The sequence below is a fragment of the Montipora foliosa genome, chromosome 2 (genome assembly GCF_036669935.1).
Source record: "Montipora foliosa isolate CH-2021 chromosome 2, ASM3666993v2, whole genome shotgun sequence".
NCBI classification, from domain to species: Eukaryota; Metazoa; Cnidaria; class Anthozoa; order Scleractinia; family Acroporidae; genus Montipora; species Montipora foliosa.
The window spans coordinates 13,065,655-13,077,195 of record NC_090870.1 but is presented as its reverse complement, the minus strand read 5'-3'; the positions used below and the strand labels follow the sequence as shown (position 1 = coordinate 13,077,195).

Sequence of the window (11,541 nt, the reverse complement as noted above, 5' to 3'; positions counted from 1 at the left end):
GACAATAGACCGATTCGGCTAGCTCAATGTTGTACCCAATTCAAATCTCTCGGGGTTAAGATTCTTTGTATGTTGAATTTGCATGACAATGAAGCATTCACATTTAAATGATATGGAAATTCTTGGAACAAAACGTTTTATTCCCAGAGGATTTGAATTGGGTACAACATTGAGTTAGCCGAATTGGTCTATCTTCCTGTCGGGTCCACGTTTTGTATGCGTCCCGACGGACGTACCCCAGGTCCATGGACTACCCCTGTGGACCACCCACCTTTAGATGAAAGAGGAAAGTGATCTTCACACTCATCTGGACAATTAAAGCTGAATTGTCTCTAATTATAACACCTGACAAATTCACGCGGTTTCAACGGGATTCGAACCCATGCCTCTGCGATGCCGGTGCAACGCTCTACCAACTGAGCTTTAAAGCCACTCAGTTGGCAGCAGGTCAACGAACTTATATTTGAAAAGCGGGTTGTAGACACGGGTTATTGAGCCACCAAATAGGTGGTATAAGTGTCTATAACAGGCTATTGCTTAAATCAGTAGCCCATAACTAGCAGCGAACAACAGACCTATATTCCTGTCACCTCGTTTTCACAGACTGCGATTTGTTTTGTGAATTGCATTTCCCGCTAATGAGACTCAGGAGCCCGATGACCTATCACAAGAAACCGGAATTGTCTTTGTCTTTTTGCAGACAAGGCAGTCTAAAAATAGATCGCACATGGGCTCCTGGCCCCATTTGTTCAAAAGGTGGATAACGCTATCCAGCGGATAAATCACTATCCAATGGATAGCGCAATTGAATTCGCTATTACTTATCCACTGGATAGATTTATCCGACGGATAGCGCTATCCATCGTTTGAACAACTGGGGCCTGGTCTTTAAAAATATCGTGACGTAGGCTTACTATGCAGAGCTGTCAACTCTCCCGGATAATCCAGGAGACAACAGAAATGACGTCACAAGCGTTATGACGTCTTCTGTCATCGCATCTCTATCAATTTTCAATATTTGAATATTTTGGGGGTTGAAAGCCTTGAGTAGGGGAGTTGTTCGCTTCTATTCTAGTGCTCCTGCTTAAATTTTCCAGATAAAAGCGAGGATCACTTCTCTCTTTCGTCTAAAGATTTTTCTGCTTATAAAACGTATTGAATTTATAAAATGAGAGGTGGTCCACAGGGGTAGTCCATGGACCGGGTCCATGAAGAAGTCCATGGACCAGGGCCACGGGGGTGGTCCATGGACCTGGGGTCCATGTTTTGTAAACGTCCTCCTGTCGGTGTTCCTTGGATCAGTCGCTTGATCTGATCGGCGGAATTACAAGTTGAGAAGCTAAATATTTTGAGCAAGAGACGATACAACGTAGATTTGATTTTATTATAGAGCATAATGAAGAATATTTGTTGTGTTTTATGCCAGGAAGGGTGTGCAAGGACTTGAAACGCTCACGTGACTCAACAGTTTTAAGAGCTCACAGGCCACTCCATGTTCGGTCACTGCTTAACGATATCGTCACATGAGAGTGTGCTAAAAACAAATGTCGGCTTTGCAGCGGAGGAAAGTGCTGTTATGTTTGAAAATAGTACCCCAATCTTCAAGTAATGATCTAAAACTGTGCAATTTTCATTGTTCTACGGCATGTTTCAATACTGATAATAATGTGCAGATTTTAGATTTATTAGATTAATTAATAATAAGATTTAGTTTTAGAAACAGTAACGAAAGGAAAGCCGCGATGTACAAAATATGTTTATCCGCAGGGAGCCCCTACAATCTGTTTGTGTAACCACTAATTTTTTGAACGGCTCCAGTGCCGGGCAATGTCTCCCCAGAAAATTGCGTCGCTCCGCTTTCAAACTTCGCCGGCAGCAGAATTGCCGAAAGATTCACGCTTCTTCTCGTACTTCTCGATCGAAAATTCATCCAAACTGCCCGGAGCTAGCCTTCGAAGGAAATCAAATTCCCATAGTTCCGAGGGGTCGAGATACCAAGTGCCAGCCTCAATACAATGAGGCAATCAGCAGGCTACTATTGTTATTGCGCATACGTTCTGCGCATCTCGAGATACTCGGGTTTCCTATCGGTGATGCTTACCAATACAGTGATATTTTTGCGCAGTTTAAAACTGTCTGGAGAAAATAGATCTTAGTAAGTACTCTCGGTATCAAAAAAGAAAATGGGGGTAACCTGGCATTTTTGACAGATTAATAAGCTTCAATTTTAGAAAGAACTTCTTTCTAAAAATTGAAGCTTATTTATCTGTCAAAAATGCAAGGTGACGCCATACATTGGTTTGTATTTTAAAGCTTTTTACAAATATTATTCATCAATTATCTTTGAAAAATGCGTGGTTACCCCCAATTTTCTTTTTGGATTTCAATAACACTTCTTAAGATCTACATTTCCGGCATAATAATAAACCGCGGCAAAAATACCTTTGAGTTAGTAGGCACCGTCGTTAAGCAACCACGCCGGCTACGGCGACGAAAACGTGATGACAAGCAAGTATCAGAGGCATTTCTTTTGCCAATGAGGGTTGCTAATGAACCGTATCTACGATCCTTCCAGTACAGTGTTAAATTCTGTTCTGTTTACTAATGACCGCTTGTGTAAAATAGGATATGTCTCTAACCCCAACTGCACTTTCTGTCATCAGCTAACAGAAACCATATCCCATATTTTGTTTGAATGCTCTTTTTCAAATTCTTTTTGGAATGAGGTTAATAAAAACATTTTGAGTAAAATCAAGAGTTGCAGAGGCCTCTCGCTTACATATTTCGATGTTCTTGTTGGATTTTTAGAGGAGGAGGTGGATCTATTTAATTATATATATTGTAATTTTGGGAAAATCTTTCTTGTGGACTTGCCGATGTAGAGAAACATTACCATCTTTGTGCCATTTCATAAGAATTTTGATGATTAAATATGAAACTGAAAAACATATATATTTCAAAACGAATAAAACGAACTTGTTTAAAGAAAAATGGAAGATTTTTGAGGAAACAATTTTAACTAATAATTAGGCAACGCTATCATTAAGGAAATGGTTAAGTTAAACAAGTATGTAGACAAGAATTGTCAATTTTTTCTTCCTTTTTTTTTTTCTTTAATTAATTTAATATGGTGTCATTATTAACTTTTATAAACCAAACTTTATTTATTGTTCTGTAATTTAATTGTTGAAAAAAAAAGAATTGTAATTATGTAATTGTGGAAATAGTAATTTAAAAAAAAAAAAAAAAGAAACGCCTGCTACGGCGACGAAAACGTCATTTCAAAAAACATATATATAGTATTATTAAGTTTGAGCTATTCTAAGTATTTCATGATTGGAGCGGTTTTCAAATGAGTGTCGTAAAACCAAAACCAAAGTAATTACTTTGGCCAATCAAAAAGGACGGAGACAAATCCAGTAAACCAATCAAAACTTGAAGTGATTACACGTAGCCGACACAAAGCGCGGGAAAATGTGCACGCGCAAGCTACAATTGGTTTTGGTTTCACTTCTAATTGGTTGAAAAAGTGGCGCGAGAACTTTGAACCAATCAATGAGTGAAGTAATGCAAAACCAAAGTAATTCACTAATTACTTTCGACACTCAATTGAAAACCACTCTATTCCATCTTGTTTCAGTATTATGCAATGTGGGCAAAGTGTCCTAAAACTGGATTGATGCGATTTTCTGAGGATCGGACAAATCGCGCGGCAATTGAGCCATTCAAAACATAATCTTCCACCCTTGTTCTTCCATTGAGAGGAAAAATAAACAGCGAACTCGAAATCTTCAAAATCGCTCAAAATACCACTTCTGAGGCAAAAGAACGACGGTACACCGCAGGTAAGGGAATGCAACGTTTATTTAGCGTTAGTCCATGTACATATTTATCGATATATCGCTACAGAAAAAGCAAAGGGTGAATCCAATACATTTATTATAAAAATTACAAACGTCACAGTACACAAACAAATTGTGTGGGCCCCCTGTGGTTTATTATATTGTGGAGGGTGTAAACTGCAGGTTGTAGGTTACAGTTGCAGGACACTGTTTCACCAAAGCTGAAACAACCCAAAACTTTACTATTGCTAACACTAGGCCTAAAAAAATCATGTTTAAGCCTAAGGTTAGCATTTTTGCATATTAAAAGAGGGGAATGGTTATGAAACCTGACAAATTTCTTCGTTGTATGTGTTTGCTCTCTTTCTTGACCGTGCCTTGACCGTGCACAAAACACAGTAGTTGTTTACTCCGTACTGAGGAACTAACCTATAGAAACGTCACTGTTGGTTACGTAATTCATGCATAGTGTATCGTGTACGGTCGTGGACTTACCAACCTAAATTTTGGCATCTTTGTACATGTTTGCTCCTTTTATGTTTGCCGAGCTTTAAAACCATTCTCCTCTATTAGGTAACTATATGATTTTTTTAAAGGTTTGGGTTGTTTCAGTTACAGTACAATAAAACAATGACCTGCAACCTGCACCGCTTTACACCTTCCGTTCATATTGACATTTTCTTCATGATGCGCGATCTCTCAAATTAAAACAGGTCTTTGAAATGAAATCTATATGATTTTATTTTGAGGTACGTTTCCATTGTATTAAAGAAATCGAACTCTTTAGCTTGTACGTTTTGTTTTCCCATTTCAGACCATGTGATGTTACTCTAGAGAACAGTTTCTTTCAAACGTCGTCTTATGCACGTGCTTATGTACGAATAAATTTTGACAAGACCAAAGGAAAATACCCTTGAGAATATCACGTGGTTTGAAATGGGACAAACTATTAAAAGAGGTCAATTAACCGACAATAGTAATTGTAAAAAAAATGCGTATGAAAGCTGGATCGACTGTTTACAATTTACTACTGCTCGGTTGAGTTGTCGACACTGCTAACTGCCGTCACCTTTGTTTTGATGACCGAACGCGATCTGAGCGAAAGATCGAACGAGAAAATAGGGGAATGTGAATAATCAAAAAAAGCTAACATTTTGTTCGCACCGTTTGACCGTTTTTACAATTATGTTTCGAGCATGCTAAGAACCAGTTTTGTTATTTATTTATTAATTTGTTTGTTTGTTTGAGAAGATTGAAGTTTTTGCAGCTACTCAACTGATGAGAACCTGCTATACTTTATACCAACACTTACCGGCAGGCAGCGTTTACACGAACGCCGTTTCACATCGACACGGTTTAATGACTTTGAAACAGCGTCAAAATCGATACGGTTTGGAAGTGTTTACACTGAACCGTTTTGCCAGAAAATCCAAGTCGTGATGGTCTAAGCGAGCGCTGCACAACGTGCTAAATTGAACAATGCAAATTTCGCGCCAAAATAGTAACCGTATTCAAATCGATGCGGTTTCGGTGTTTACACAACAGATGAAACCGCATCGTTTTGAAAACGCTCAAAAACGTGTCGATTTGAAACCATCTTTTCAAAACGATACGCTTTTATCTGTCGTGTAAACAGCGACACTGCATCGATTTGAATACGATTACTATTTTGGCGCAAGTTTGCATTGTTCGATCCAAAATGATGAATTTATCACGTAGTGCAGCTATCGTTTATATCATTACAACTTTGATTTTCTGGCGAAAACGGTTCCGTGTAAACACAAGTCCAAACCGCATCGATTTTGACGCGGTTTCGAATTTGTGAAACCGTGTCGATGTGAAACCGCGTTCGTGTAAACGCTGCCTCACAATGGACAGCCACAACTCCGAAAACTCCTCACTCTTCTCGAGTAGTGTGTGGGTTCCTTAACGCGTACCTCCCACAGGAAACTTATAAACATGGAAGATATTGCTTCGGTTTATAGTTTTTATCCGAGAAGACTTGGAAAGCCAGGGTTCGACCTGCGACCTCCCGATGCTCAATCAACTCATGATCAGTCCCCACGGTGGGCCAACCCATAATCATGACATAACTGACAATTTATTTTTTTGTTGTATTTATCGACAACAATTAGTCCATTCAGTAGAGCACTCTTGATACAAGAAAAACTCGTAGCCATCTCGGCTAGTTACCAAACAGATGGTGCCAGACACGCGCTCCTTGAATAAATAGGGACAGTTAGAATGAACTACGAGAACGACGAAGAGTTTGTATGGAAACCTTACACAGCAAGCGCATTAGACCTTGACGTCAAACCTTTCTGGAAGCGAGCATGGTGATCAGAATTGGAAGAGGCAAGATCCAGACCGTAGATCAAAGCTCTCGAATAACAATTATTCTATGAGCGCACGTTAGTGAGGTGACGACGAGGTGAGACATCAACAAGCGAAAGTTTTATTCAACTCTTTATTGTCTCAATTTTACAAATCGACCGCAAGTTGTTTCAATTCTACAAAACGATTGGCGCAGTTAGTTTCCATATAAGGGCACACCACGTTTTATGTGCAAACCTCTAGAGTCAAGACTGTGCGAGCCAATTAGAAAACTAGAAGCTCAATATATATCCGAGGTGGATATTTTGTTAATTATCGCTACAACAATTAAGTTTGATTCGCGCACGCGCGTCACGCATGGTATCCATAGAGATAAGTGTGTTGTCAGAGTTAATTGAAAAGAAAGTGGATTCCAGCCAAAAAGGAAGCATATCCCGAACTCAAAATGGAAACGGGTTTGATAAAATTCCCTGGACGCTCATTAGCTCGTGAACGTAAAAAGATTCACGAGTCATCAGAACATATTTACCCGACGTACGAGACAAATGATGCTTTAAATATCGCAAGACAGCAAAATATTAGCTCGTTTGCGACAACTTCCTACTCGATTGATTTCGCCCGTAAAGAAGGGAAACCAGCATTGCCCAGACCTTGCTCAGTGACAAGACGAAATCGGCCGCACCCATCCGAGGTGAGGAACTTGATCCGTGTGGAATTTTATTTTCTAAATCTCCAAAATTGTCTCGTTTTGAATACACGATCTGCTTTTTTCTGCTTCAATGACCCAATCTCTTTCCGTGATGTTGCAAACAAAAATCGTGCAATGTTTGCTCAACGGATCGGAAAATCAGTTACTTTCCGAAATGTTTCAGAAATGTAAAGTGGACCAAAAACAATTCATTTTATTTAAGCAAAAGCATAACTTTGTGTAGTTAATGAGTTAATGAATTTTTTCAAAATCAACCATTCTCGAATTATTGTTCTTTTCGACTCTAATCTCATAAAAAGAGGATATTACAAGGCCGCGCGGGGATTCGAATTTTATCTTCGAGTGCTGAAAGTATATCTCTCACGAGTGAACCTTACAGACAGACTTAGAGAATCCCACCATGTATGTGACAATCGAGCTCCAACCAAGGCTACAGCAGCTGTTATATTCACAATCTCGTCTTAAGAGGCCGTTCTCAGATTCTGGAGACGAGATTGTTATATGCATAGTCCGTGCAAAGCAGGTTTGGCAGTCAGGTTCAGCCTGTCCCGATTGCGCTGGGAACTTATGATGACCAATTTTTTGCCATTTTGGAGCATTAATTTTAATTTGTCATCTATTGTGAATTTTAAATTTTCGCAAAATGTTAGCATTTTTTTTTTCACATTTTGGGAAATCTTTGATTTAGTTTCTCGTCTTCTGGGCTACTTCAGAGCAATATTTTGTCTTTAGGAACGGTCTTCAGCAAATCGAGTTTCTTTTATCGGTTGGATCGTGAAATTGAATTGTTAAATCAAAAAGTTAAACGCCTTGCAAGTTGAAACGAGCTTGACTAAGGGTCTGTTCGATTGACCGTATTCCGGAATAGGAATACATGGAATGTAAGTTAGAAACCCTTCGTTTTTACGGAGATTCACATGACAATTGTCAAACATCTGCTGAAATGCTATTTTAAACATATTTTTATTATCCTTGCTGCTTTGAAACGGGCCAAACATACCGTTGTAATCATCACTCCACGTATTCTTATTCCTGAATAGGGTCAATCGAACGCGCCCTGAGTGTCGTATTTGAAGTAAAGCAATTCGAAACCATTTCAATCTTCAAAACAGATATTACTGAAATACTTTTGTTCGATAAGCATTGATATTTTACTTCTCTGAACATTTATGAACTCCGGAAGGCCAATTCTTTTTAAAAAATTGGCACACCGATGAAAATCTCTAAGGTTTTGTTAAAAACTGAGTTTTAGAAACATTTGAACACTCCTTTTATAATTCGAGCACTTTGAGCAACTTTTTTTTGCCATTTTTGAAGCACTATTTTGCAAATTTCCTAGCCCAATCGGGGCAAGCCTACTGCATGGTAATTCTAGATGGATGCCTTGTCCATGCACATCCTGTCCACTAACCTTTACGTTGAAAAAGTCATTCAATGAAATAAAACGCGTTTTTCGGGCATTAGCCACCTTTCAGCGGAGTCTACGCCAAGGTGTTCCGCTTGTCTTCGGCGCACGGAGCACCATGGCTAAGAAATATGGTAACACCGATAAATTGGGGTTTTGGTTATAACGTCATCGTACTTTTCATGTAAGCCAATACGTGAAATGTCGTACTGATAGAACCCGCAGTTTTTGGCGGGACGTTGCATAGCAAGAGTTTTGAAGACCAAGGTAAATCGTTTATACTATGTCGTACAAAGAGGAAAGGAGAGAAAGAGGGAGAAATCAAATATCAGGCTTCGACCAAGCGTGAAAGTGAGCAACTGAGAGTACGAGAAAATAAGTGAAATATCAGAGACAACCAAAGAGGGAAAGGGCAAGAAAGAGCCCGAATAAAGAGAAGACATTATAGTGACGAGCAGCGGAAGAAAAGACAAGCGTGAACACGAGGTGAACACAGTGTGAATAACGATACGGGAAAGGGAGAAAATCGCAAGGCAGAGCACGGAAAAGTAGACTTATTTATGGTGATGTGAAGGCGGGTCTGGTCGCATGATAAGCAGTCTAGTTTGTAAAAATATCTGAGAACAAAAGCATAAATAAATAATAATTGAGGAGCGCCGCTTAAGTTACGTAAATATATCTATATCATATTCCATTTTGTTTAGTACTCGTGAAACTTTTGCTTTTGCAGAAATTTCTAATTTGGAGAATTGCGTCAAAGCCAGTATATGATCAAAAATCCAATGACGCCATCGGAGAATTTTGGAATTTATCAAACTTAGCGACTAGACAACGGTTTTATGATGACTATGTAGGGAGACCTTGTAAGTATGCCTTGAATTATTTGTGCTGTTGTGCAACAAGTTAATCGTCTGGATTTGACTGTAAATTATGGTTATCATTTTTATACATAGATGCTGACAAGTGTAAACTCTGCCTACACACCAGCTCATTGACAAGTCGTTACCCAGCAAGTAAGGATAATTATTTGTAACCCATTTTAATGACCGTACCATAAGTTACGGCCTGTGATTTTAATCTTCGAATGCAACGCGGATGGGCAATATGTCGAAGTAAAACAAAACACTTACGAAGGCAAAGTTAGTACTAGAGTTGTAATGTTTAGCAAACTGAGAAAGGGAGTTAGTATAGTTGTTATATCGGCGATCAAAATTTAGCGGGCCATTTCTAGAGGTGATTAATAGGCCAATTATTGCGTTTTAAAAGTAAAAGCAAAGAGTAATTTGAACTATATCGTGGAAGAAGAATTAAGTATATATTTTTCTCAGAAAATGTGCTCACTTTGAGACTTTGCTAAATATATCGATATTATGAGCGGCTGTTCATACCACAACATGTTAAGGGAGTATCCAATAAGCATCAATTGCCGAGCAAGTGATTGCAAAAAGCAATTATCTCAAATACTAAATCACTGCAGTGGACACATCTCTGCGTTTCTCCTACCAAGAGTCCGCACTCGGCTTTTCAATGCCTAGGAAAAAGACTGGTTCCGAACAAGGAAGTAATTTGCGTTTCACCTAGCCCTAGTTGTTCAAACGATGGATAGCGCTATCTACCGGATAAATCACTATCCAGTGGATAAGTATTTGCGAAACAAATTGCACCATCCAATGGATAGTGATTTATCCGGTGGATAGCGCTATCCGCCTTTTGAACAACTGGGGCCAGGATGCCATAACAGAGCGAGATTTCTTCATGAGTGCAGGCTTATTGATTCTGCCCTACACTCTTCGGGAATCGAGGAGAAGGAATAATCGACAAAGACTTAACCCAGAAAAAAATGAAAGTCTCTAACCATTTTCGTATGCGATTGCTAAGGCAGCACATTCTCCTCGGTTACTTGAAGATTCTGTCCCTTGGTCTGGCCCACCTTGCGCACGCGCGGTAGTCCGATGGACAGCCAACGATCAGCGAATTTGTCTGTGTCTTCGTGGCTCAGTTGGTTAGAGCGTCGCACGGGGAATTCCGAGGTCACGGGTTCAAAAGTCCTTATTTTTTCAGGCTTTTCTACGCAATTGCTAAGATTGCGTTTGCAATTGCGAGGATCATAGCTTCACTTGACTTCATATCCGCACTTTAATATATGTGAATCATTGATTCATTCATCACGGGAACATTTGAACCCACAAATGACCAGCTCCCAAAATCAGTGGCTTCATAGCTCAGTCGGTTAGAGCTTTCCAAACCCCGTTGAAGTCCTGAATTATCCAGCTTTCTCTAGGTCAACACTAATTTCCATCCCTCAAACTGACATTGGACATTTCGTAACAATTACAGGACGCAATATCCCAAGTTAATATTGACAAGCTTACCGCTCTAAAAAGAATGAAAACAGGCAGAATTACAACTTTCGTTCAACAAGAAATAGCGTTTCTAAGCTATGCCGCCCTGATCTACAGTATTTAGGTCTAAAAACCCCGTTGAAGACGGTTAACTTCAATTGTTTTGCTGGGTACTACTATTTCAATACTCTAAAAAAATCGATTTTCCGGGAGGTTGTCTCGTTAGGCTAGTGGATATCGGAAACTGCAAGGTGAGGCCATCGATCTGGGTTCAACTCTTTGCCTTGCCTATTGTGAATCTTCTCAGCTTGTTTAAAATCTTTGTTTCGTTAAAGTAGATTTGAAGTCTAAAGTAGACTGTACGTCGTATAAGTTAAATAAAAAGGGAAATGTCAGTTTGAGGGATGGAAAGAAGTGATGACCGTTTCTCTACGCAATTGCTAAAATTGCGTTCATGACTACGAGGATCATAGCGTCTCTTGATTTGTCAATGCTGCCACCATCATTACCCACCAACATATTTGCGTCTGGAAACAAGAAGTCGTCGCTGCAATCAACGACAGCATAAACAACAACTTTGTATGTTATTTGGCTTTTAAGTGGTTTACACAGAATTATAAATTTATTACTAATTAACTATCCACCAAATAACTATCAACGAAAGAGAGAAATGATCCTCACACTTATCTGAACAATTTAAGAACAGAAAGCATTGGGTGCAGGTCAATTTGTTGGACTCATTAATATTCTTTCATTACGTCCTTTCACGGGAACACATGAGCCCAACCAATTCACCTAATCCCAACTGTGTGGCTCCAAGAGTGAATTAGATAAGAGCGTTGATCCACCATCACTTTGCGGTGTTTCCTCAGCACAGTCACAAATGGATTTATTTTTAGACACACTTTG

The 11,541-nt window shown here is 39.3% G+C and overlaps 1 protein-coding gene across 1 annotated transcript in view; it reads left to right on the top strand.

Annotated features, from left to right (window-relative positions):
• The first annotated feature begins 6,621 nt into the window (after nucleotides 1-6,621).
• Nucleotides 6,622-11,541, top strand: part of LOC137991197 (uncharacterized) — a 15,810-nt gene continuing 10,890 nt past the window's right edge. Inside the window, exons 1-3 of the mRNA XM_068836311.1 lie at nucleotides 6,622-6,867; nucleotides 9,021-9,153; nucleotides 9,244-9,303. Of these exons, the coding sequence (XP_068692412.1) occupies nucleotides 6,622-6,867; nucleotides 9,021-9,153; nucleotides 9,244-9,303 (439 nt within the window). The remainder of the gene's footprint in view (nucleotides 6,868-9,020; nucleotides 9,154-9,243; nucleotides 9,304-11,541) is intronic.